The following is a 27,130-nucleotide window of genomic DNA, read 5'->3' on the forward strand; positions in this document are numbered from 1 at the left end:
TGCACCACTCCTCCAACATCATACACACAATAATAATATAATAAATAATAAAATGTTTAATAAAGAAATAAGTGTGGTGATGCATTCCTTGAAGCCCAGCACTCAAGGTGGTCTCTGTCAGTTCAAGGCTAGCCAGGGCTACATAAAGACACCTTGCCTTAGGAAAAAAAAAAAAAAGGAAGGAAGGATGGACTGACCCTCCCTCCCCTAAGGCATCTGCACAAGTCTAACTTCACTTCAACTTCTCCCTTCCTGTGGGAAGCAGGCCCCTGGGAATCTCGACTCTCTGGACAGGTTCTTTTCCGTTAGTGTGTGCTCATCTGTGAACCAACACCGACATATACAAAGGCAAACATCAGGAGGGAAAACCTCCGATTAGAGTGTGTGCACCACAGCTTGTTCTGTCCTCTGGCCAATCAGAAAACTATTTCTGATGACTATTTTTCTCAATAGGTTCAGTTTGGTCGGTCAAGTATCAGTAAGAGGTGAGGCTCAAATATCCAAGGATTTCCGGGTCCCTAGAGTGTCTGCTTCATAGAACTACCACTCATCTGTCTGCTCATTTAATCTTTCATTTAACAAATATTTATAAGCACTTACCATGTTCCATGTGTTGTGCTTGGAACCAATTGCAAAATAAGACAAACTGTATTCAGTTTTTCAGAGGGTCCTCGTTCAAACAAAGAACACAGACGTTAAAATAAAACCACTCAAATCACTGGGTGGTGGTGGTACACATCTCTAATCCCAGCACTCAAAAGAGGCATAGGCAGGAGGATCTCTGAGTTCAAAGCCAGCCTGGTCTACAGAGTGAGCTCCAGGACAGCCAGGGATACACTGAGAAACCCTGTCTTGAAAAACTGGAAGAAGAAAAAAAAAAAAAAAGTAAAGCCACTCAAATCAATGCACCACCACCCAGTTCAAGAGCACCCAGCAGGAGAGTGAAGTCTTCAGAGGCACAGCTGGGCACCTGGAAGAAGTGCAACCGTTGAAAGGTAGGGGTGCAGTTCAAGCTGAAGAGGGAGAGGAGGACGACAGGGCTGACAATGCGGGAAGGAGTTAGACCCTGCAGCATCCTCGGGGTCATGGTAAAGATGCTGTCACCTCCTTTCTCAGCATCACAGGAAGCCGAGCGAGCCATCAAGCCTCAGGCCGGCAGAGAACTCCACCCTCCGACTGCGGCGGTCTCCTGCACAGCCTTTCATAAAGGCTTGTCCCTGTCTCACAACTGGCTGGGGCTCAAGGACTTCTGCGTTCTGGGGAGGTTTATGTAAGATCTTGAAGGGTTCTTCAGACTAGAAGAGCAGATGTGGAACTAACTACCCATTTTGTTAACATGGGAGAAATGAGGCAGCAGACCTTCGGCAGTGAGTAGCTAAGTCAAGATTTGACATTCAGGACGCCTCTCTGAACCCCATCCTGTGTTGCCAACACGTGGGCACCCACACAGCCCACCACACCTGAGGACTCACTCACCTTGAAAATCCTCCTTTACACTGTTTAGCCCAATCAGGGTCTTTGCAGACAGCTGGTTCACCTGTGCCTGCTGTGGCTCTCTGGTCCCTCATCTTAATCCCATGTTTGCGGTGTTGATGACATTTGTCGTCAGCATTCAGCTACGACTTTCTCTACAGAGAAATGGACACCAACGAAGAGTTGTGAGGAAAACAGCCTGCCTTCTCAACTCTCCTTTTGAAGAACACACGGCACAGGCTGACAGGCATGGGCTAAGGAGAGGGGCTGCGCTTGACATGTAACAACATGAACAGCGCATTATTATTCCCAGGAGGGACTCAAGCTACTCAAGGGCCTGCCTCAGTGAAGACTGTTCACCAAAAACACTATGATTTTTATCCATCTGTTTTGAGGGCCAAGTGAGAATTAAAAACAGAACTAATTAAATCTTTAGGAAGGATTTTTCTCACAGGCTTGTAAATTGATCTAAATGAAAACACTTCTTGGGCTACTAATGCAGCTCTGTGGCAAACCACTTCCTGACACTGCTAAGGCCCTGGGTTCAATCCCCAGTATGGCTCCCCTCTCCCCCCAAAAACACTATTCAGTATCACACAGAAAGATAAAAATCCACGTCTCATGTCTAAAGCTGTTTTGAGAGGCTGATCTGAATGAAACTCCCTATGGAGCTGAGATGACTTTGAACTGAGCCCCCTTCCACCACCTCCAGTGTTTTCAGGCTTGAAACCAGATTTACATGCTGCTGGGAATGGAACTCATGATCTCATCTCGTGTATATTTAGCACTCTGTATCAACTACAGAGCCATGGTGGTCTCAGGACCCTAGAGGCTCAGCTTCTAGGATATACTTCTTGTAGCCAAGAAGATAGCAAAGGCCACGGGTCTGAAAGATGGTCTGTATTTCATTATATAGCCCTTGCTAATTGCTTCTTCATTTGTTTAATGTGTCCACCTTTCTTGAAATACATGGGGTAAAAAAGCTTTAATGGGCTGGAGAGATGGCTCAGAGGTTAAGAGCACTGACTGCTCTTCCAGAGGTCCTGAGTTCAATTCCCAGCAATCACATGGTGGCTCACAACCATTTGTAATGGGATCTAGCGCCCTCTTCTGGCCTGTAGTCATACATGCTGTATACATAACAAATAAAAATAAAAAAAAAGCTTTAATGACTCAACTTTTTTTCCCTTAATTAGGACTTGAACACAGGAGGACCCTAAGAAAGCCTGTCAAGTGCTCTAACACTAAGTCAAACCATCAATTAAGTCTCCTTTTGTTTTTAGTAGACTTTTGTTTGGTCCGCTTTTTTGTTTGTTTTTGAGACAGCGTTTCTCTGTGTAGCTCTAGCTGTTGTGGAACTCAAGACAGCCAGCTGCCTCTGCTTCCCAAGTGCCGGGATTAAAAGCATGCCCCACCACCACCTGGCAACTAACAGTTCTAAAGGGATCTAACAACTTTCCAGTTGACCATATCTCCACGGCACAAACTGAGGTAAAACATAGCAAACACTTCCATTCTTCACAGTGGCTTCCTCCTCTCACTTTTTTTTTTTTTTTTTTTGTTTTTTTGTTTTTCGAGGCAGAGTTTCTTTGTGTAGCTTTGTGCCTTTCCTGGAACTCACTTGGTAGCCTAGGCTGGCCTCAAACTCACAGAGATCTGCCTGGTTCTGCCTCCCAAGTGCTGGGATTAAAGGCGTGCGCCACCACCGGCCGGCTCCTCTCACTCTTTCACCCTCAGCATTATCCCCAAATCTTTAAAATACTAAACTGAGATGTCACATGCTTGTAAGCTGGCTGCTCAGGAAGCTGAAGCTAGAAGACCCAACTTTGAGGTGAACACAGATCACAGACTCTGTCTCTGAGTTAAGAGTCAGTGAGATGCTCTAGTGGGTAAAGATGCTACACAGCCTGAGCTCAATCCTGAAAACCTGCAAAGTGGAATGGAAAGCCCCAGCTCTCACAGGGTGTCCTCTGACCCCCGTGGGCATGTTATGGCATGTACACACCAGCACAATAAATACAATAAAGAAGTTTACTTATATCAGAAGCACTTTAGGCTAGGAGCAGTAGCTTATACTGTAATCTCAACACAGAGAGATGAGGGGGTACTGTTGCAAGTTCAGGGCAAGCCTGGGCTACATAGTATGTTCCAGGCCAGCCTGGCCCAGGCTACAGAATAAGACCCAGTGTCAATTTTTTTTTTTTTTTTAAAGTTGAAAGCCAGTAAGAGTCCAACAAAACACAGAAACATTCTAAGTCATAGCCTGAGAGCTGTTAGAAAGTTACGTGGTGATACATACCTGTAATCTCAGCATCGGGGAGATAAACACAGTAAAGATCGGCAGTTAGAAGCCAGCCTCTGCTACAAAGAGTTTGAACACAGTTTAGGCTATACAAGTATCTCAAAAACAAACAACAGCAAAATCTTAGTTTGTGAAGCCCAGAAAGAAACAGGGAAGTAGAAAAGGTAGCCAGCTACACAAGATTGAGAAACTGTGTCAGCACTCACCTGGTGATCAGGCTGGCTCTAAATAATGCAGACTACTCAGCCATTGGGGTGTGTGGGTGGGGTGGGTAGGGAGAGACAGGGCAAGGCAGGGCTGAGTGGTTACGAGCACTTGCTAACCCAGTGGTTTTCAAGCTTCCTGACGCTTCAACCCTTGAATAAAGTTCTCAGGTTGTGGTGATGCCCAACCATCATTTTTGTTGCTCCTTCATAACCAGTTTTGCTAGTTATGAATCATAACATAAACCTATGTTTTCTGATGGTCTTCGGTGACCTCTGCGAAAGGATCACCCAACTCTCAAAAGGGTTGTGACTCACAGGCTGAGAACCGCTGTGCTAACTGGAGTTTGGTTCCCAGCATGTGACAGGTGGCTCACAACTCCAGCTCCAGAGAATCTAATGCTGTCTTCTGGCCTCTGTGGGCACTTGCACACATGGGATACGCATACACATAAATAAAAATAAACTTCTGAAAAAAGAGTGAAGGAAAGGCCGTACTACACACCAAAGGTAAAACAAATACTTTTATTGCACATTTATAAAATCTGCATAGTTGTATTGTTCTTCCCTCCCATGATTTTTCCACTAATCCTTAAAATTTGGTTAAAACATGACTTTCCAATGAGAAGTTCTTTAAAAATGGATTTCTCTCTACATATACATACAGATAAATGTTCTTTTCTTTATACAAATTCACATCCCTTATTTTCTAAAAGTGGGGGGGAAAAAAAAGAGGATCAAAATGTTCTGTTAGGCCAGGGTAGCCTTAGACACCTGCTTCTGATAATTTTCAGAGTTTTGCTTAAATGATTAATAACTATTAAAATGTTCCTTGGGCAGCTTCACAACACCACTGCGCCGAAAGCCCATGATGCTTTCTTGTCTTCCACTCAGGACTGAAAGTGAGGTTTTCTGGTTTATCTAAACATAAACAGACCTAAAGGTGAGGCAGCTTTCCCTGGCTTTGTGGCGCAGCCTCAGGGTCCACCCACGTGTGGAAGGAAGGGCTTATCAGTACCCCCTGTCATCACTGTCAAGAGCCGCACAAGATTTCTATCTCCAACTTCTGGTAGTTAAGGATTTCAGTATCATCTGAACTTGACAAAATGACTAAGAACTGCTCCTCCAGTTCAGTTCTGGTGAGTCACCCTTCTGCTGTCACAAATACTGGGGCCTGAAGGGCAATTTAAAAATGGCATGAGGCTTATACAAACCCAAGTATTATGGGAGATTAAAAAGGCAATTCAGGTCTTCTGGGACAATTCAAAAACTACACTGCACTGGCCTTCAGTGAAATAGCTCTCATGATTCTGTACCTAAAATGTGCAACTTTATCCTTAATCCTTTGAACACACATCACGAGAGGGGTAAGGGTCTGACTCTGCTTAGCCTCCCAGATCCCTTCTCCAGGATAATCTGCAACAACAGGCTGCTATAACAGGCTGAGTCTTGATGGTGAGGGGCTTATTTCACTGTTACTGTCGAAACTCCTTGAATGGACTCCATGACAGCTGCAAACCGGCTGCAAAGGTCATAGGGAGAATTAGGTCGAATAGTTGGAGGCTCTTTCAAGATGATGATTTCCGCAGAAGGATCTAGAAGTCTGGGTAGGAACTCCCCTAAGCACAGCTGCAGATTTTCTGTAGAGGAAAAATGAATGGTTACATCCACAGCTAAAAAGATCTTAGTGGAGTGGAAATCAGTATGGCGGTTTCTCAGAAAATTGGGAATCGAACTACCTCAAGACCCAGCCATCCCACTCTTGGGCATATACCCAAGGAATGCTGATTCATACTATAAAGATACATGCTCAGCTATGTTCACAGCAGCACTATTTGTAATAGCCAGAACCTAGAAACAACCTAGATGCCCGTCAACGGAAGAATGGATGAAAAAAATGTGGTACATATACACAATGGAGTACTACTCAGCAGAGAAAAACAATGAAAGCATGAAATTTGCAGGCAAATGGATGGAACTAGAAAAAATCATCCTGAGTGAGGTAACCCAAACCCAGAAAGACAGTAATGGTATGTACTCACTCATTGGTGGATTCTAGATATAAAATAAAGAACAATCAGACCACAACCCATAGAACCATAGAGGCTATATATATAGCATGGAGGTCCCTAGGACGACTGTGGCATATAATAAATTTCAGTTTTACTCAATTATTGAAAAAAAAAATAGCCAAATGAATGGAAACACATGAACTACGAACCAAAGGCTGAGGGGCTCCCAGCTGGATCAGGCCCTCTGAATAGGTGAGACAGTTGATTGGCTTGATCAGTTTGGGAGGCATCTAGGCAGTGGGACCAAGTCCTGTGCTCATTGCATGAGTTGGCTGTCTGAAACCTGGAACTTATGCAGGGACACTTGGCTTAGTCTGGGAGGAAGGGACTGGACCTCCCTGGACTGAGTCTACCAAGTTGATCACAGTCCTCGGGGGAGGACTTGTCCTGGAGGAGGTGGGAATGGAGGGTGGGCTGGGGGTAAGGGGAAGGCGTGGGAGGGGGGAGAATAGGGGAACCCATGGCTGATAAGTAGAACTGAATGATATTATAAAATAAAAAATATATATCACAAAAAAAAAAAAAAATCATCCTGAGTGAGGTAACCCAAACCCAGAAAGACAGTCATGGTATGTACTCACTCTTAAGTGGATTCTAGATATAAAATAAAGAACAGACCACAACCCACAGAACCATGGAGGATATATATATATATCATGGAGGTCCCTAGGACGACTGTGGCTTTTAATAAATTTTGGTTTTACTCAATTACTGAAAAAAATAGCCAAACGAATGGAAACACATGAACTATGAACCAAAGGCTGAGGGGCCCCCAGCTGTATCAGGCCCTCTGAATAGGTGAGAGAGTTGATTGGCTTGATCTGTTTGGGAGGCAACTAGGCAGTGGGACCGAGTCCTGTGCTCATTGCATGAGTTGGCTGTTTGAAACCTGGGGCTTATGCAGGGATGCTTGGCTCAGTCTGGGAGGAGGGGACTGGACCTGCCTGGACTGAGTCTACCAGGTTGATCGCGGTCCTCGGGGGAGGCTTTGCTCTGGAGAAGGTGGGAATGGGGGGTGGGCTGGGAGGAAGGGGAGGGGTGGGAGGGGGAAGAACAGGGGAACCCGTGGCTGATATGTAGAACTGAATGGTATTGTAAAATAAAATAAAAGGAAAAAAAATGAAAAAAAAAAAATCTTAGGGAAAACTAAGAAGCCTGCAGCTGTATAGGAGGGCTTTCAAGCACCCAACATTCTAGCTCCAACAGCATGCATCCTGCTGCAGCTAACAGATGAGGATGCCTTTGGGGCCCAGCCCCTCCCACTGTAGCTGAAAGCCCACACAGGGCTGCATAACTGAGTTTATGTCCATGTCTGTTTATGTTGGGTGGGGGAGGTTGTCATGAATAATTTGGCAGCAGTAAAAGGTATATGAACACATCAATAAAAAAATCAGCTCAAAATAAAAAAAAAAATCCACATGAAAAAAAAAAAGAAAAAAAAATCAGCTCAAAAGCAAACATGTAATCATGACTTCACTGCAACCTTGGTTCCAAACACACATTGTGCATGCAGTCAATGCCAACACACGCTGCCAAGCTTGCCATTCTTATAGAAACATTAGTAATTTAATCAAAAAAAGACTTTTTAAACATTTGCCTACCATTATTTGATGCATTCAAGCATCAAATTAGGGTTATCTTTGGATTGGACTGGATGTAGTGAGGTGTTTGATTTAAAAAAAATTTGAGATGCTGATTTGTTTCATTTAAAAAGAAAGCATTAAGTGAACTTTGGCTTGAGATCAGATCAGAATTTCCATCACTTTTGAAATGGCCCTCAATGTACCCCTATCATTTTATACTACACACATATTTGTGTAAAGAGGTGTGTAGCACTGACATTCATAGAATTAAAATACCAATCAACTCTGAAAACCAGGTTGTTCAGATGTTCTAAATCCTAAAGTATCAAATATTCAACCAAGATTTAACCCTTTCTGTAAAAATAAAGCAATGCATCTCATGAGCATGCAAATTTGTTATCATCGTTAATAAGTGGTAAAGGTTTGATTTGTGTGCCTCTTTTGGCATGCCTATATACCTGGGGTGCACAGAACTTCCTGAGTGGGACCAGTGAGACGGCTCAGAGAGTAAAGTGCTTGCTGCACAAGCCTAGAGCTCTGAGTTCAGTACCCAGAAGCCAGGCCAAGATGAAAAGGGAGGACAAACTCCACAAAGCTGTTCTGAGTTACACACATGTGCTAGGGCACACGCACCCCCATATACACCCAATAATAATAATAAATGAAAATGTTTTTTAAGTAGCTTGGCATGGTAGAACATGCCTTTAATCCCAGGTATGAGGAGGCAGAGGTAGGCAGATCTCTTTTGAGTTCGAGGGCCAGTCTGGTTTACAAAGTGAGTTTCATGCCAGCCAGAACAACATAGTGAGATGCTGACTCAGAACAAAATCAAACAAACAGTTCCATGGATAAAAAGCAGGTGCGAGTGGAAAAAATATTAAAAGCCCTGCTAGAGGTCAGGCCAGTCAGAAGCAAAGACCTACTGCCAAGTAGTAAAGCTATTTTGCCATCATGGTTGTGTCTTTTTAACAATCATCATCTTAAAACTTGAGAAAGTGGATGTCATGCTCTAAACCAAAGATACAATGGTGCTACTGTCTTTCAAGTGCTTAAATATACTAGTGTCCACAGAGAATTAAGCAAAACTATAGATCACACATTGTCTAAAGAAAAACGGACAAAAGGTAACTAACAGCAATCGTTTACTACAAGATTTAGCAATAAATCCTGTATACTACAAGTCATTAGGCTATCTTTACATGAGTGGAAAATGAACAAGAAGGATTCCTATCAGAGTATACATCTTTCAAGCCAACTGAACCCACCTATAAAATACTAGCTTTAGTATCTCTCAAGATACTGAAGTAATCAGTTAATAATATTCTTATAAACTATAACTTCAAACCTCAAGAAATTTAAAGAGCCACCAGATAATCATACTCTGCATAAATATATTTTGATTTTTTGGCCGGGCAGTGGTGGTGCATGCCTTTAATCCTAGCACTCGGGAAGCAGAGCCAGGAGGATCTCTGTGAGTTTTGAGGCCAGCCTGGTCTACAGAGCAAGACCCAGACAGGCACCAAAACAACAGAGAGAAACTCTGTCACAAAACAACACACACACACACACACACACACACACACACACACACACACAATTTGTAAACTATGAAAATACAGAATTTAGTGGTTGGAAAAATAACAGAAGACTAACGTTCCTACAGAGCACTGACTGTTTTAAAACAGGGCTTGCTTTGGCTGAAGTATAGCAAGGCAGCAAGGTGCTTGCTCAGCATGGCCCTGGGTTTAGTTCTAAGTACTACAAAAAATTAAAAAGTGACAAAGTCAGTCACAACTCTACAAACAGGACTTGCTAGCTGACCCTGGAGTGGCTTCAGCAACTAACTGGCTGAGACAAGGAGGTGGAAAGGAGTAGAGGCCAAACTCCCAGACTCCCTTTCCATGGAGCACATCCATGTATCTTACTGAAGATGTTGGGGGTTCTGATCCCCTAAAAGGCTTCAACAACCAGTGACACTAAAGAGTGAGAGCACTGAGTTCTGATACACCAAGTCACAGACATTCGAAGCAGTGCCAGGGACATACCTGCAATGTCCTTCCCCAGGTAAGAGCACCAGTGGTTCCTCATGACCTCAATGGCATCCAAGTCATCCTTGGAGATGTCATTATTAATGATCAGGTGGATACAGGGAATGATCAACTCGTTCATCACATTAATGCCCTCGGTTACAGAGTGGTCATCATTTGTTTCAAACAGAGAAGCAGCCTTGGCATTCAGCTCCTACAGATAAATGGCAGAGACGGGGAGAATGCTTGGGAAAATATCAACTTTGTAGGAATCTAAGCCAATGGTCACACCAAAATCACCTAACTGACATGGAGGACATTGGTTCCCACCCCAGATGTGCTGACATAGTTAGGATTAGGATGCAGGTGACCTGGGCCCTGGGACTTTATAGCAACTCTCGTAAAGATTCGAATGCACCCAAACTTGTGACTCGCTGGCCTAAACTTACAAGTCAAGGTCATATCTGACATCTGTTTCTACCCAAAGACCTATTTATTTAGTGATCCTCAACTATAACTGACCACTAGACCCACACACAGAAGACTGGAACCCAGACTGCTCCCCACACTGGTGTGAAGGCCCTGGCTATGGGACTCTGACACACAGAGGTTGAGAGCCAGTGACGGGAAGTCTAAGTGACCCCTAGTACAGCAGCAGCAAGGAAGGGGGAGGACAGTCAAGGTGACAATCTGTTCTGGCGACCTGGAAGCGAACACCACAAAGCCCTTTAGTACTCCTCTTCTCAGCAAAGCAGCCAGCCCTGCCACACCTCTCACTAACACAGATCCAAGAATTATCAGAAACGAGGACATTGAGGAAGGATAAACCCACCAAGGACATCTGGGGAAATGAACATACAGAGACGATCTATAAACCAGCCATCTCTTGACACTTCCATGAAGAACTAGCATGGCAGACACTCCCGGGCAGGCTGACAGGATTACACCTGCCTTTCCCTACAGTGCCCAATACCAAGGAGGGAAGGCGACAAGGTTGGCAAGGCTACTCTTACATTCTGTGACCCTTCATACGACCAGAGTATCTGTCCCGAAAACTCATCTGCTAGGTGACCCTGGGAAACATCCCATTCTTTCCATGTATTCACTGTGGCTCAGTATGTGGTGGGCTTAGAGGAAACAGCTGACCAGAAGAAGGCTCAGTGCTTAATAAACTCATACCTAGTGGGGGAAATACGCTAAAAGCTTTAATGCAGGTACATAAGAAGGGCGGAGAGATGGCATGGCTTGTTCAACTTGTCAGGGGTGGGAAAGGAACGATACAGTGAGAGAGCAAGACAAGAGGAGGGAGGCAGGCAGGCAGGGAGGGAGGAGAGATTAAGGTTTTGTAAGGGGTACAAACCAGAAGGCATTTTCTGCGGTACAACGCGATGACAGACTCCTTCACACCCCTGCGGGGCCCCTTCATCAGCAGGGCAGCATTGCTCTGGTAGGCATACACCAGATAGGACAGTGCTTCCTGGTACCTAGAAAATGGGAGAAAAGCCACAGCTAAGCTCTCTTTTACCAAAACCTAGGGTTTAGCTCTCAATTTTCTGCAATGAGAATATATTCGGCTACAATATGGTGTACTGGGAAAAGCCTGGGGGCCAAAGACCACATGCAACCTCAGCCTTCTGTATACTGGCCAAGAAATGGAAGGCAAATGAGGAAACATCTTCAGGCCTCAGGTTTTCTCCACCTGTAATACAAAAAAAGGAACTAGCTATTCACTGTGGCCCATGTCAATCAAAACTTCACTTGCCAGCCACGAAGGGAACCCAGCATAACATTATCTCCTCAATAATAAAGCTGTTACTACGTGAAGGACCAAAAAAAAAAGGGGGGGGGATATGGATTTGTAGAGCAAGGCTGAGCATGGAGGTGGGCTGGGGTATATGACAGAGGGGGGGACTTGTGGTGACTTCTGGGTATCCCTGGTGGGCGTCAGTGTTCTCACTAGCAACGTCAGCAAAAGAAAAGGGCAACCTACTTTCCTTTTTGAAAGAGTTCTAGGCCTGTTAGGAGGTAGACAGACACCTTTCTGAACAAGCTGTAATCTTCGTGCCACCTCTGCAAAGGAAAGACCACCATTAATGACTTATCTCAGCAGACCTTCACCTTCACTCCAGTGTACTCAGTACAAGCATGTACTCAGCAAATGGGGCCAACTACAAAAACACACAAACTTTGTGGGGGTTGAAAGCTGAGCATGGACGTGCATGCATGCCTGTAAACCCAGCACAGGAAGGATGGAGGCAGAAGAGTCCAGAAGGCGAAGGCCAGAGGCACCCTCAGCTACATGACAAATCCGCCCCTCACCTAGACTGCAGAATACAAAGTTTACACCACTGACCTTAACTTGCCGTGTCCCACTCCTTCTGCTGAGGATCAGTAGACCATTTTACTTCACCTAAGTAGTTGGTAAACCCTCCTAATCCTAACACAACCCTCAAAGTCATGCGGCTCTGACTTATACAAATGACAATTCTGAGTAGGGACATGAACACTAGACAGAGGGAAGAAGAGAGCACAAGACTACCCAAGCCACACAAACCACTGCCAGCTCAGCAAGTGTAGACAACACAACTCTGGCACAGTGTGCTTTTGGTTGTACACATAAGAGGTTTCTTGTTTTTGTTTTTTAATTTAATCTGTAGTTCCATGTATTTTACTGTATACTTGGAAATGACACCCTTACACACCCATATCAACACACACACACACACACACACACACACACACACACACACACACACACACACACACGCGATGACTAGAACAGCATTGCCTAGGACAGAGATCAAAAGGCCCTTAGGAGATAAGCACAGTCTAACCGAAGACTGACAATAGATAGAGCTGGGATTCTGACGCTAAGACAAGATCTTTATTCATATTCTGCCTCTCAATCTGTAGCCTTGGCTGTCCTTGAACTCAGAGAACCACTGCCTCTGCCTCCTTAGTGCTGGGATTGAAGGTGTGCCCCACCACACTCAGCTCCCCCCCCCCCCCCCCCCCCCGCAAGTTTTGTTATTAGGAATCTAGTCTGGTAACAGAACATTGTTCATTTTACTTCCAGTACCACTGGGCTCCAGAGTTAATGTTTTGGGAAGAATTAAAAAAACAAAGCAAGCAAACTTACCTTATACTCTTCCATGTTCATATCATCTGGACCAATTTCCATCAGTTTGGCCTGAGCCACCTTCATGATACTGATAGATCTGTGTGGGACAGAGTTCAGAAAGCATTGGCAGTGTGCAGGACAGTGGCTCTGAATTGGAGGACCGTGCCTAGTGAGACCCCGTGCAGGTACAGACATGGCATTCTCACCTCTCATCATAGCTAAGGTTTCTATCTGCAAACTGTTCCAGAAGGGTCCGTTCTACTACCCTTTTGGGTGCTTCATTTTGGAAAAAGTAGACAAGGACATGCTGAAGGCGAGGGTCACTGTGAGAGGTGGGGGTCTCTTTGGCAAGCTGATAGAGTCTGGAGTATTCTTCATGAAATGCCTGTTAGAAAGAGAATGGGGGAGTGGAGAAGGGAACACTGTGGACTTGAGCACACACACAGAAACTGACTCCAAAATGCCAGAGGCCCTTTCATTAATCCATATTAGGTTCAAGAAGTCTTGTCGAGAAATTACATAAGCAACTATGCAATATGTGAATTGTTGGCATATCACAACCCCTTCATATCCTGGCACTAGAGAAATACTATACTCAAAAAATAAACTAATTTTCCTCATCAAGTTTTGGTTGTTGGTGGAGACAGGGTCTCATTCTGTAGTACAAGCTACCCTAGACTTCACTATATAGACCAGGCTAGCCTTGAACTTGTGGCCATCCTCTTGGTTGTGCCTCCCAAGTGCTAGGATTACAGGTATGTGCCACCATGCCTGGCTCTCATCAAGTTCTTAAAAACACAAGTATTTAGTTTAAATTTTTTGAAAATCCACCCAAATGTAATTTTATTCAAATTTAAAATACTTTAAATAGTATGACCTTTTTTTTTTTTTTTTTAAATGAAGGTTCCCAGATTACAAAGGCAGTCATCATCCCTGTGGGTTGGATTCAAGGCACAGTGGCACTGCTAACCGCTGGGCTAGCCAGGTGAAGATGAGCCATGAGCTTTGTGGGACGGCTTGCTCACCAGTTGGACAGGAAGGACAGTGTCATGTTTCACTTTAACACAGGATACTCTATTTCTTTCTATGTACTAGGCTGCACACGTGTGGAGAACAAAGGGCAACCTTGAGTATCATTCTTCAGATTCTAACCAACACACATTTTGGGGAGGGGGAATAGGAGGTTGAAACAGGGTCTCACTGTGTAGCCCTGGCTGGCTGGTGACTATGCAGCCCAGATGAGTCTTGAACTCAGAGATCTGCCTGCCTCTGCCTCCAAATGCTGGCTGGGATTGAAGGCCCATGCCACCATGTGCTGCTCCACCATATTTTGGGGGAACAAGGTCTCTTACTGGCCTCAGACTGACCAAGTAAGCTTTTTGTCTGGCCAGCAAGCCTCAGGGATCCTCCTCTTTCTACCTTTGCAGTACCGAGATTATAAACATGCACTATACCATGCCTAGTTACGTGTGTATATGTATGGGGCAGGGAGCATATATGTCTGGTACCCATAAAAGCCAGAGGAGTGTCAGACCTCTGAAGCCAGAAAGATGGAGAGTGTGGGCTACCAGTGTGGGATACTGGGAACCAAACTTGGGTTTTCTCCAAGTGCAGTATGTGCTGGGACATCTCACCAGCCCTGTAGAATTTTTTGTTAATGTAAGTTCTGGAGATCAAATTTAGATCCTTCTGAGTGAGCAATCTCCCCAGCACAGACCAACTTAACACCATTTCCCACTGTCTTATGGAAATATCCCTGGGTCATGAGGATTAAAATGTTAAAATGAGAGTACCTTAATAAGCCCTGCTTCAGACCCGTCTCGGTCAAAGGTCTGGCGTGCTTTAGCTATGGCCAAGATGACCCCTTGCATGGCAGGGCTCAGCATCACCTACCACAGAGGGCACAGACAGGGAAAAAAGGAGAGCAGACAGGTTCAAAAGGAGACTGCATGAAGAGAGGTGAACAGGTTGCTGATGAGAAGCAGAGTGTTGTCTCCTTGGCCAGCACAGGCTGCGGATCAAATTTCACAGCCCATTCTAGATGCATGCACAGCCTTGGCTGTTCTTGTGGTGATGCCTATGACAAGCTGTCCCTCTACATCCACTTTCTAACTCTGCAAGACAAACAAAGATGTCCAAAAACATTTCCACTGGGGCACTGCTGTAGAGTAAGCTCAGCTATACGGTCTGCATTCCAACTTAGCTCCCTAAATGAAGGTATAAAGGTAAAGGTATATATTAAATAGCTGCAAATTTCCATAAATAAAAAATATATACCCACAGCCAAAGACAGAAACCTGAGAGACAGGATTAATGACTATTTGTGTGCAGTGGAACAAAAAGGGAGACAGACCATGAGAAACAGCTGCTTGCTGAACTCAGAACTTTAATCCACATTTGTTTTACTCACTGAGCAACTGGAAAAATTCTACTTGGAAGGCAAAATAATGGACTACCATCAAAAACAAACTGTCTCTAGAAGGTAAACATATTTTTGTCGACAATACCAAATGAAAATAATCTTGCCTTCCCCAGGCCATCTAGGCTTTGTAGCAGTCCCTCCTCAACAAAAGCTTGGGTGTACACACACACACACACACACATGCACACACGCATGCCAACAGTGCACAGCAGGAATGGGTCTCTGGTGCCTCCTCAAAAATGGCAACTAAGGTCGAAAGCAGACCGGCCTCCATGCCTGTTACTCGTTTCAGTGAGAAAACATTAGCTCGTGACAGACACCTTCTGAAAGACAACACACAGCTACCCTGCACTCGTCTCTGTACCTCCTCATCATATCCATCTGCATCAGATCTAACCAGAATCCTTCCCACACTGGGAATCTCGACTTCAGAGACCTCAGAGTTAGGTGGGGTAGCAGCCTCTGTGTCACTGGCCTCTGGGGTCTGCTCTGACTGCTCTGCAAGGTTTGTTTCCTGGGGTTTGGGCTTCTCGGGTTCAGCTTCCTTAAGCTGTGGCAGCAGAATGGAGAGAAAGAGTAAGAACAACAACGGGGAACAGGAAGAAATAAAGAGGGGGGCGTTAAAATCGGCAGACACGGAATAACAGAAAGGACAGGAAGCTGGCAGTTGGTATCAAAAGCCAGACCTTCTTGCAGGAAGGCCACTCCCTCTGTCTCCCCCCACTCAGTCTCACCTCACTCAAGGCTGCTTCTACACCGCTCTTCTCGTAGGCATGGGCTGTGTTTGCAATAGCTTGGGCAGTCTGCTCCTTTGCAATTACAGCATGTTCAGAGGACAAGCATCGAACGCCATGAGAGGAGGCTGCTGGAGACTCTGACCAAGCAAACAAACAAACGAATCACACAGGTGTCACATCTGATGAATAATGCTCCGAACACTCTGAAAACAGGCAAGCAGGAAGAACACACGGTTCCATATACAGTCCCAGTACACCCTTTTCAAAGCCCATGTAAATGTCCCTAGGAACTGTGACAACAAACTGCTACTCCACATTACGGACCCTTGAAGGGCTACTAAAATTACTGTGCTTGACTTTTCCTACTTTTGCACACCACAGATGTTTCCTTCCACCAACCATTTCTTAGGAAGATCTCTTTCAGGGCAGAGTTTTCACGAAGTCTAACTTTCAGTCCTGTCATCATTTCTCCTACAACCTGGGGGACAAGCCTTTCCTGCATTACTTCTGCTGTCAGAAAGCACCTTCTAAAGGCACACTGATTCTATCACATTGTGTGATAACAACTATAAATGAAGCCCACTGTTGGGCCAGAAACGGCTCAGTGGGTAAAGGTGCTTATTGCCGAGTCTGATGACCTGAGTTTGATCCTTGTGACCCACAAGAGAACTGGCTCCCACAAGTTGTCCCCTGATTTTAACTCATGTGCTATGTATGGCATGTGCTTTCCCACCCCTTCCATTATAGAAAAATTAAAAATTAAAAATAAAAGAAACCCACTGTGAAGAGAGGCATCACCATGTCCCTGAGTATCCGGGGTTGACTGGAGTACACAAGGACCTGACTAGACCTGAGAGTGCCTTCCTTGCATACCTTGAGATGTGGAGAAATCCTGTGATGAGGAGTTTGGGGAGGACTCCATCTGTGGGATCTTACAGGACTGCTCTTCTTCCCACTCCTCCACCTCTTGCTCAAACCTCCAGTTATCTTCCTGAATGTACTGCCTGAGTTCCACAGACAGGGCTTCTACTTCTCCTGCCATTTGATCAGCTTCATTAGGAGCTGCCTCTGAGGAAAGCAGATTTTAAAATGGAGTGCCATCCAGAAAGAAACCAAAAAGCCCTTCACAGAAGGAAGGCCAGCACACTTCAGCTTTTCTCTTGTTTCTCTCTAAATAGACATACATACAAACATGTATACTCCTATTTACACATGCAATTCTATCAGAAACTCAGACAATGAGGCTAACAAGCACAACCCATCAGGAACCCTGCAGGAAGCACCAGTAGGCAGGTGCTGGGTATGTGTCTGCTGGGGCTGCAGAGACAGCTCAGCAGCTAACAGTACTGGCTGCTCCTGCACAGGACCCAGGTCTGGATGGGATAGAACCTTAAGCTAGGGGGTTGGAGAGATGGTTCAGTGGTTCAGAGTGTGTGCTGCTCTTGTGAAGAACCAAGTCCAGTTCTCAACATCCATGTAGGATGGCTCATGACCACCTGTACCTCCAGTTCCAGGGTACCTGGAGTTACAGGTACCTGCATGCAGAGGTGCACAAACATACTTAATCACAGGCACATACACAGAAATATTTTTTTTAATCTTTTAAAAAAATGAAAAGAAATTTTAAAGAAACAGTTGTATCAATTTAACTACTGTATCTGAGACTGGTACGAATGTCCTAGCTGAGCATGGTGGCACCCAACTATAATCTCAGCACAAGAGAAGGAAGGCAGGAGGCCAGGAGTCAGGGAGTCAGAACAGGCTAGATGAGCCACTATCTAGAAAGACCAAAGAACTTTCACCTATTTTAATACAGTTGAGTAAGAATTTCAAGGTACTGATCTGAGTACACTTTGGAGGCAAAGGCAGGTCCATCTCAATAAGAAAAAGAAATTAAAAAAAAGAAAGAAAAGAGTCAAGTACTTATACTTCCTCAAATTCCACACGATTATGTGCCATCAGAAATCAAGATGAAATATTGGGTAAATGGTGCATAATTAAGAATTATTAAGAACTTTAATAAAATGGCAGAAATACCAAGGACATATTAAATTCTAACTCTGTCATCAAAACCAATAAAGACTCTACAACAGAAGAGCAAAATCCTTGTTAGCTGCCACTAATTAGCCTTTTCATGAAGCAAGTGAAAAGTCCACTTGCTCCTTCTGAGTCAGGCTCTTTTATAGCCTAGGCTGGCCTTGAACACCTGATCCTGTCACTCCCACCTGAGTGCTAGATTACAAGCATGTACAACCACACTTTTTTACAAAGTGCTGGGGATCAAACCCAGGGCTTCACGCACACCAGGCAAGCACTCTACAAACCAATCTAAATCCCTTCCTTCCATGTACTCCATAAAAGAGAGAGGTAGGCAGGAACAAGGAACTCACAGACAACCAAGAGCCATCACAATCCTCTACAGTTCCCATAGCCACTATCTATGGCTTTACACCGTAAATATATGTGGTTGTTTTCTGACTTTTTGAGGCAGGTCCTACTTTAAAGCCCAGGCTGGCCCTATAATCCTCCTGTCTTACCTCTTGGATGCTGAGATTACAGGCCCGAGCTAGCACACCCACTTAAGGAAGTTCTATTTATGAAAAAGTAAGTTTGCTAAATTCTCAATTAATAAAAAGTGGGTAGAAGTGAATAGAAAAATACTTCAGTGGGAGGAAAAAAAATGGGGAAGGAAAATACATAAAATCTACATACACACAGAACATGTCTTGAGGATGACATAGAAACATCTGGGGAGTCGGGTTGATGGTCAAAGCAGAAGTAGAAAAAAGTAAACCTACTTTCTCTTTTTATTCCTTACAGTTTTTATGTTTTAAAAACATTTTACATAAATGTTTTCAACGTAAGGATGAGACTGTTTTTCCCCCAGGGACTAGATTTCCCCTCAACTGTGGATTCTATTCAGCCATTTTTACCTGCATTGAAGTGGGGTAGCTTGTCATTTATATACATCAAGCAGTACGCACTGACATTTCTCAGGCCCCCATAAGAATCTCTTTCAAGTTCCTCCCAGGAAGACTCAGTGACAGAGATATCATTATATTTGAGCCAGATCTGCCGAGGCTGGTTATAAATATAAGCCCAGTAGTGTCCAGCATTGGCTTGTCCTTCGTGAACAAGAACTGCATGTAAACGATAAGGCACCTGCAAAACAGAAAGGCAGGTTCTCAGGCTGAGCGAAGAAATCTGATGACGTTTATGTTACTAGAATTCAAACCATCCCCAGCTACCAGGTAGAAGGGAAATGACACACTCGATCACATTAAGCATTTTATTACTTCAGGACAGACCAATAAAAATACAACCTTGGAAGCTATCAATCCCACAGCTCCTAAAATAAGAGAGTTAAGGGCTGAAGAGATGGCTCAGAGGTCCTGAGTTCAATTCCCAGCAACCACATGGTGGTTCACAACCATCTGTATGTATGCAGTTAGGAGCACATGCTGTTCTTCCCACAGAGGTCAGAGGTACTGAATCTCCCTAGAATTGGGACTTATAGGTGGTTTTGGGAACTGAACTTGAGTCCTCTGCAAAAACAGCATGTGCTCCTAACTGCATACATGCAGGCATACATGCAGGCAGAACACTGTATACACAGTAAGTAAATAAATCTTAAAAAATAAGAGAGTTAAACCAGACCCTTCTGGAGGCTCTTTCGTTTCAGCCTTAAGTTCTGCTCAGTACCCTACTATGCTTTCATTCAGGTGCAGATTGTTTTTGAAGCAGCACAAGAGACAAGAGGGAAAGCCAAGAGTCGCATGGTCTGTTCCTATTCCACACCACAACCATGCTTACTGCCCTGCTGGGAGCAGAGCTGTGCCATCGTGCCATGAGTCAGTCGGTCACAGAGTTGTCTCTGTACTGCCATGTCTATGGCAGTGCTGACGGTAAGATTTCTGTCTGAATGGCTCCCTTTTGGAGTTTTCAGTTACTAGAGCAATCAAGCATTAGGACCCTACTAAGGGTGCCTCGAAGAACTCTGGAGATGCAGAATTGGTCTTTAATCAGTTTCCCCTGCACTGCTTCACTAATCAATTGGAAACCATTTTTTATTAATATTTAACAGCACACTTGTTTTTTTTTTAAAACAATTTATTTATCTTTATTTTTATGTGCATTGGTGTATGCATGTGTGTCTGTGTGAGAGTGGAGAGTCAGATCTCAGGGTTACAGACAGTTGTTAGCTGCCATGTGGGTGCTGGGAATTGAACCTGGGTCCTTTGGTAGAGCAGTTGGTGCTCTTAACCACTGAGCCATCACTCCAGCCCCACAAACTTGTTTTGTTTTGTTTTAATTATGTGTGTGCACATGCATGTGAGTATGCACATGTGAGTTCGGGTGCCCACAGAGGTCAGAGGTACTGAATCTCCCTAGAATTGGGACTTATAGGTGGTTTTGGGAACTGAACTTGGGTCCTCTGCAAGAACAGCATGTGCTCCTAACTGCCGAGCCATCTCTCCAGCCACTCACAGCAAATCTTTCCATTATATGGAAAAATACCACGTGGCAGAATCCAAAAAAGGATGTTTTAGGTTTCGATGCACTCTGAATCCTTCAACTTCATGTAACAGAACAATATGCTTCTGTCTTAGGGAGATACCCATATAGCTCTTTCCTTGTGGTATTATGTTCTCTGTCATTAGCACCAGCCTGTTTTCCATGACTTTTAATTCTACCTGATGAAGAAGAGGATCACAGTACATCTGCTCAATAGCCTGGGTGGTGCTCGAGATACAATTCTTTAAATCTGTTAAGAAAGAAAAACTCTGTTAGTGCATCTGCGCGCAGGGCCCACCAGCCACAACCAGCCATGCACACACTGCTTCTCTACATCCCATTCTAAAGACCTCTACTTCCTGCCAGGAAGCACAAGGCAGCATGTGGTACAGGCGGAAGTGACAAGTGCTTCCCGTTATAAAGGCTTTTAATTCCATGTAATTACACTGAGGTCTAGCACTGAAATTTCTTAAAGAAATTGTCTCGATTTAGGAAAAAGTTACAGGACCTGAAGCAAGAGTTCAGAGGAAGTACAGCAGCAATCAGAGGAGAAGCCTGGGCTCAGTGGAGAGGACATGCCTATCTTGTCTGAGCCCTGGAGGGAGGGCAAGCAAGAGCAGAGCATGGGCAGCTGCTGTTTAGGAAGCAGCAGTCTTGTCAAGATGCCCACAGCTGTGGGCACTGTCCCCACACTGGGGAAGCCGAAGCAGGAGGATCATGAGTTTCAGACAAGCCTGGGTGATAAAAGAGAGACCTTATCTTTAAAAATAGCAAGAAAGGGGGCTGGAGAGATGGCTCAGAGGTTAAGAGCACTGACTGCTCTTCCAGAGGTTCTGAGTTCAGTTCCCAGCACCCACATGGTGGCTGACAACCATCTGTAGTGAGATCTGGTGCCTTCTTCTGTGTACATAATAAATAAATCTTTAAAAAAAAAATAGCAAGAAAGATATTAGCGCAAACTTTCATTTACCAAAGCCTGGTTATGAGGCGAACACTGTTACTACCCCCTTTACTATCAATTACAAACTTCCCATCTAAACAAACTAAGCCAGCATGGAAGTACACGTTGATTATTTCAACATTCCAGAGCTGGAAGCAGAAAGAGCGTATGAACTCAAGGTTGGTTCTGAGACCCTGCCTCAGAGGGGCAGGGCAAGAGCAGGAGAGAAGGGAGGGGAGGAACACACACTGCTTGATTTCAGCAAAGGTTCCCATGATTGTAAAACTTTTAGAACCGTCAGAAAAAAAAATTTTTTTTTGGGGGGGGGACAATTTGAGAGGCAGAATTCCACAGGACCAAGGCTACAAGGCAGGCGAAGTGCAAAAGTGCAAGTGCATGAATACCCAGGGTGCCTAGCTTCCAAACAGCCAGGAAAGACAGGGAGTGGCTGACAAGTTCTCAGAGCACCAACCTTGTACATCCTGTTCAATCTCACTCCGCCACCTCTGCAGACAGGTCTTAACAAAGTTCATCTCCTCATCTGTGACTGTCCGAGGAGCTGGGGGGGCAGGCATTCCCACAGAGGAGTGGGGAGAGGCAAACAGCCCATTCATTACATCAGACTTGGGCAGAGCATCTTCAGGAGAAGAAAAAGTGCCTTCAGCACCTTGAGAACAGCTTTCTTGACTTGAACTAAGGGAAGACAAAAGATGACACTCATTCTGTCATACTGAAAACGCAATTGGGCTGGACACGGGGCAGAAACCTGTACTCTCACCCCTTGGAGGCTAACACAGGACTGCCGTGACTCTGAGGCCACGTGGTATAGTGAAGAGTCTTTCTCAAAAAAGAAGAAAGAAATCAACTTGACCTAAACTACATTTCAGAAAACCAGCCACTCTATGAAAGGTACAGCTACTATTTAGTGAAAGCAGTTAGAGACACGTGACTCCTAGCAACAGTGAGGCTGAGGCAGGAGGATCTCAATTGCAAGGCCAACATAAGCTACATGGTGAGGCCCTGTTTAAATCTATACATAGAAAAGGAAACTTTTTCTTGTATGAACCATCATCCCATTTCACACAGCTTGGTCATGAGGCTGACATTAGTGTTACCCCCATGTGACCAATTACAAGAGGAACATTTAACAGAACTAAGCTGGAACAGTGGTTCATGCTATAACCCCAGCACCCAAGAAATGAAACAAGGGCAGGGAAATCTCAAACTCAGTGGCTCTCAACTTTCTAACGTTGCAACCCTTTAATACAGGTCCTCATGTTGCAGTGACCCCAACCATAAAATTAATTTCAGTGCTACTTCATAAGTGTAACTTTGCTACTGTTATAAATTACAATATAAGTATCTGTGTTTTCTGATGGTCTTAGGCAACTCCTCTGAAAGAGTCATCTGATCCCAAGAAGGGTTACAACCCACAGGCTGAGAACCACTGCTCAAGCTCAAAGCCTGTAAGGGCTACACAGTAAGATCCTATTCTCAAAACAAAGAAACAACAACAAAAACCACTCAGCTGGCATAACACTTACCTAACATTCACAAGACATTGGATTTGATTCCCTACACCAAATAAGCCAGGCCCAATTGCAGGAATAGAGAAGTAAATGCAAATTTATCTACTCACATCACCAAAGTAAAGCTGCCTGATGTGGATGCTGCACACTCAACTAGGGTCCTCTGCAAATGCAGTATGCATTCTTAATGGCTGAGCATTCTTTCTAGCCTCAACAACTCAGCTTTTTGTTTGTTGTTGTTGTTTGTTTTTGAGACAGGGTTTCTGTGTGTGGCTTTGTCTGTCCTAGAACTTGATGTGGATCAGGCTGGCCTCAAACTCACAGAGATACGCCTGCCTCTGCCTCCCAAGTGCTGGGATTAAAGGCGTGCACCATTACCTCTTGGCTAACAAAAGGGTTTTTAACATAAGCTTTTCTCTGTGGGGGACAAATGTACCATGACTTGCTGGCACCTTCAGGCTATAAAGACTGCTGGCTGAATGGGCATAGTCAGAGAGAGGATCCTGGCTTGGCCTCCCTATGCCGTCACGAGCCCAGCTCCTCTAGGTTTGTCCTCCGAGTTCTAGCCATTTCCTCCTTGGGTAACTCTCTGCTACTGAGTAGGGTTTTTTCCTTGCTGTTTACTTAAGCCATGTCTCCTTCACCACAGATGAAGCATAGATCGAGATGCCTGGAAGACCAGGGCCTGACAGGGCTCTGAGAAAGGCCTTTTGGGGGCAGTCAGCTCAGCGCAAAGCAGTCCTGAAGAGTTTGATCCATGCAGTGGACAGTGAGACACCTCTGCAACAGGAACATGCTTCCTGGAGACAAGTACTCAGAACACAGCCACTTGGGGAAGTGACAAAACCCTTCTGTGAAGACAAAGCTCACCCCTTGAGCTATCTGGGGTGAGCGTTTAGCAGGTGTGAAAGATGGGAAATGGTTGGAATAAAAATAAAACTGGAAAAACAATACAAATCATTGAAGAAATCTTCTTCCATTACCTTTCCTTGGAAGTGAGGTCAGAAACTGGGCAGTGCACTGAAGAAAGTGGTAATGTCATGTGCTCAGCACTTGGAGACTGACAGCTTTCAGAGGCAGGTTTTGTACTGGCAAATTCAATAACGTATTTCAGCATGTCAGGGAGTGGGAACCGAGCTGGGCCAGAGCCATACTTCACATACCTAAGAGACAAAGATATTGGAACACTACTGCCCAAGTTTATGGTACATGGTAAGAACTGCTACAAAAACCTTATCATGTAGTCAATGGAAGACTCAGGTGTGCTAATATCCACTGGTAATCCTAACACTCAGGAGGCTGAAGCAGAACGATCACCAAGAGTTTGAGACCCACCTAGGTTACAGTAAGTTTGGGCAACCTAGTGAGAGCATATCTCAATCTTACATCACGAAAATCTACATTATCCCTAAGATACAGTATTTAGTTGGTTACTGGATCTATAAGGTTTAAAAAAAAGGCTCTAACAAAAACTGCTAGAAGTCTGATGCCTCACATGACATGAGACCATTTCAGACGGCACCTACTCTGTTCTGCTGTCAGCTCCTGTCAGGCTGTGCTCATAAACCTAGTTCTTTCCTAAAGGAAAAGACATGTTCCACACTACAAATGAAAAATCATCTGGTGGTTAGTACTCAGGACTATTTTCTTTGGCCGTTTTAGACAAACTGCTTCATAACTGAGAGTGAGAGAAATCCAGAAATCGAAATTAGACATTAAAGAAGGCCAGCGCCTAGGGAAACTGGCCAATCTTCCTTTTGTAGAGTCTCACATACTCTTATTATTCATGAATTGACAGCATAGGCCAGGCATAAATAAATTATGATTTCTCCAGGAAGAGTAAATAATAGTCTCAAATATGTGACTGAAAGATATATTTTTATTTTATGTGTGTGGGTATTCTGCTTGCATTAATGCCTGTATACATGAATGTCTGGTGCCCTAGGTGGTCATAAAAAGGTATAGGACCCCCTAGAAATGGGATTTATGAGCTATTATGAGCTGCTATGTGGATTCAGGGAACTGAACCTGGATCCTTCACAAGAACAGCAAGTGCTCTTAACTGCTGAGCCATCTCTCCAGCTCCTTAAGGTTTTATTTTTAATTACACTGGTGTGTGTGTGTGTGTGTGTGTGTGTGTGTGTGTTTGTGCGTGTGCATGTGTGCACACAGGCGCTCAGAGTCCAGAAGAGGACATTGGATTCTCTGGATCTTGAGTTACAGGTGGTTGTAAGTCACAAGGACACGAGTGCCAGGCACTGAACTCTGGTCTTTTGCAAGCACAGCACATACTGTTGACCCCTGAGCCTTCTCTCCAGCCTCTAAACAAACTATTTTAATAACACCTCATAGTCTATCACTAATAGTACATCACTTTAAACTCACTATGAAGATTTAGTTCAATGCAGTCTACAGTTCACGAAAGTAGAATTAAAGGTAGGATAATCAACCTAACTGGTTCACACAGGTAACGTCATTATTCTGGATTTCCATCTTACAAAAGAAAACAGCCACTTCACCACTTTTCTTCCCTAAATACAGTAAAAAGAAATGCATTTAAACATGGAATTAAGAAAACCATCTATTTCTGTAGCAAAAACGACATCACAAAACAAAAATACTAGGGCTATGGCTGTGGGGAGACCGCCTGCCTTGCATGCATGAAACCCTAGCTTGCTTCACAGCACTACACAGACCAGGAGAGTTAACACTAAATCCAGCACTCAGGAGGTGCAGGCAGGAGGAGAGGAAATCAAGGTCCTCCTCAGCTACATACTGAGGACACCCTGGGATACAGGAGACCCTATCTCAACAACCACAATGACAGTTGTTAGTTAAACGAGCAGGGTATGGTAGCACACATCTGTAATTCCACCAGCACTAGAGAGGCAGAGGCAGGCAAATGGTCATGATTTTAATACCAGCCTGGTCTATTTAGGCTTATGTAGTGATGTGTTGTCTCAAAAACCCAAACTAACAACAACAACAAAGAGGAAAATGAAAATATGAGTAGAAACTAAAGGGCACTGCAACTTGGCCAGACAAACAACAGAGGCGGACAGCAAAGGCTGCTCTAGGCGAGGCAGAGGCTTGGCACCAACTACGTGTCCCCTCGAGGTCACTAATGGAGAAGTGACAGGTGCCTGCCAGGGTGGAAGAGCCTTAGCTAGCTGTTCAATCCCTAGCCTGCACTTTAATGTGCTCTTCCATTACAAGCTTATCAAACTCTGTCAATCCACACTTCATAGAGCAGAACTGATAACCTGGCACAGGAAATAAGGCACCAGCTTCCACCTAACATACTTTTTAATAGAATACTTATATGAAACCCCAGAGAAGTTTTTCCTCTAAGAAACTTGTGTATTTGTGGCAATCACTTCTGAGTTCCAGCTCTTAGAGCCAACTACTTCATACAAGGTAGCACCCGTTTTGACAAATCAGATCAGAGCAAGAGATCAGAGCAGGAGTAGAGCATCTGCCTACTGTGCACAAGGCACTCAAGTCTCAGCACAGGGAAAAACAAAACACAACACAGCAAAGGTGATTTCAGAAGTATTATCTGCCTATTCTGTATAGAAGAAATCATACTTTTAATATCCTACCACAGCTATTTTAGACAAGAAAAAGTAAACATGTCATTTGTTTTCTGAGACGAGGTCACTTGCAATCAAAGTTGGCCTGGACCTCTTGATCCTACTGTCTCTACTTCCTAAATCCTGGGACCATACGTATGCACTATCACACCCCACCTTTTTGGTTTTCTGAGTTCGAGTTTATGCTGTAGTCCATCCAGGCTGGCCAGACCAGCCTCAAACTCATTCAATTCTTTTGCCTTGGCCTCCCAAATATAGAGATTACTGGTTACAAAGCCTTGAATTATTTTTAGACTTATACACTGAAAGTGATGTATGGGTGTGTTAAGAAAATTCAAATACAAATTATATAAAAAACCATGAAAGTTACCTACTCCACCTCAGTTCTGCATCTCACAGTATATTTACAAGTTCTTGGATATTTTCCTTGCAGTGTCACATACAAACATACAAGTATGCCTGCATAAGTTTAAAAAAAAATCTATTCATTTATTGCATGTGTAGGAGTGTTTTGCCTGCATGTTTGTGTGTGTGTCATGTGTGTGTGGGAACCTCTAGAGGTTAGAGAGGGGATCAGATTCTTTGGAAGTGAAGCCACAGGTAGTTGTGAGCT

General features: G+C 44.3%; 1 protein-coding gene across 10 annotated transcripts in view; it reads right to left on the minus strand.

Moving 5' to 3' along the window:
• Window positions 1-4,484: 4,484 nt before the first annotated feature.
• Usp28 (ubiquitin specific peptidase 28) overlaps window positions 4,485-27,130 on the minus strand; it is a 63,469-nt gene continuing 40,823 nt past the window's right edge. For 4 of the 10 annotated variants that reach the window (XM_028864859.2, XM_028864858.2, XM_037207517.1 and 1 more), the window contains 14 exons: window positions 23,908-24,087; window positions 21,868-22,088; window positions 20,635-20,705; window positions 18,874-19,102; window positions 16,814-17,008; window positions 15,938-16,077; window positions 15,568-15,753; window positions 14,575-14,670; window positions 12,988-13,166; window positions 12,800-12,878; window positions 11,651-11,730; window positions 11,021-11,144; window positions 9,679-9,874; window positions 4,485-5,618 (listed from right to left, as the gene is read on the minus strand). In XM_028864859.2, coding sequence (XP_028720692.1) covers window positions 5,443-5,618; window positions 9,679-9,874; window positions 11,021-11,144; window positions 11,651-11,730; window positions 12,800-12,878; window positions 12,988-13,166; window positions 14,575-14,670; window positions 15,568-15,753; window positions 15,938-16,077; window positions 16,814-17,008; window positions 18,874-19,102; window positions 20,635-20,705; window positions 21,868-22,088; window positions 23,908-24,087 — 2,152 coding nt within the window. In that variant the 3' untranslated portion in view covers window positions 4,485-5,442. Of the gene's footprint in view, window positions 5,619-9,678; window positions 9,875-11,020; window positions 11,360-11,650; window positions 11,731-12,799; window positions 12,879-12,987; window positions 13,167-14,574; window positions 14,671-15,567; window positions 15,754-15,937; window positions 16,078-16,813; window positions 17,009-18,873; window positions 19,103-20,634; window positions 20,706-21,867; window positions 22,089-23,907; window positions 24,088-27,130 lie in introns of those variants that run through there. The other 6 variants (XM_028864862.2, XM_028864861.2, XM_028864864.2 and 3 more) reach the window with 4 other exon arrangements.

This window comes from Peromyscus leucopus, chromosome 7 (genome assembly GCF_004664715.2).
Source record: "Peromyscus leucopus breed LL Stock chromosome 7, UCI_PerLeu_2.1, whole genome shotgun sequence".
Taxonomy (NCBI): domain Eukaryota; kingdom Metazoa; phylum Chordata; class Mammalia; order Rodentia; family Cricetidae; genus Peromyscus; species Peromyscus leucopus.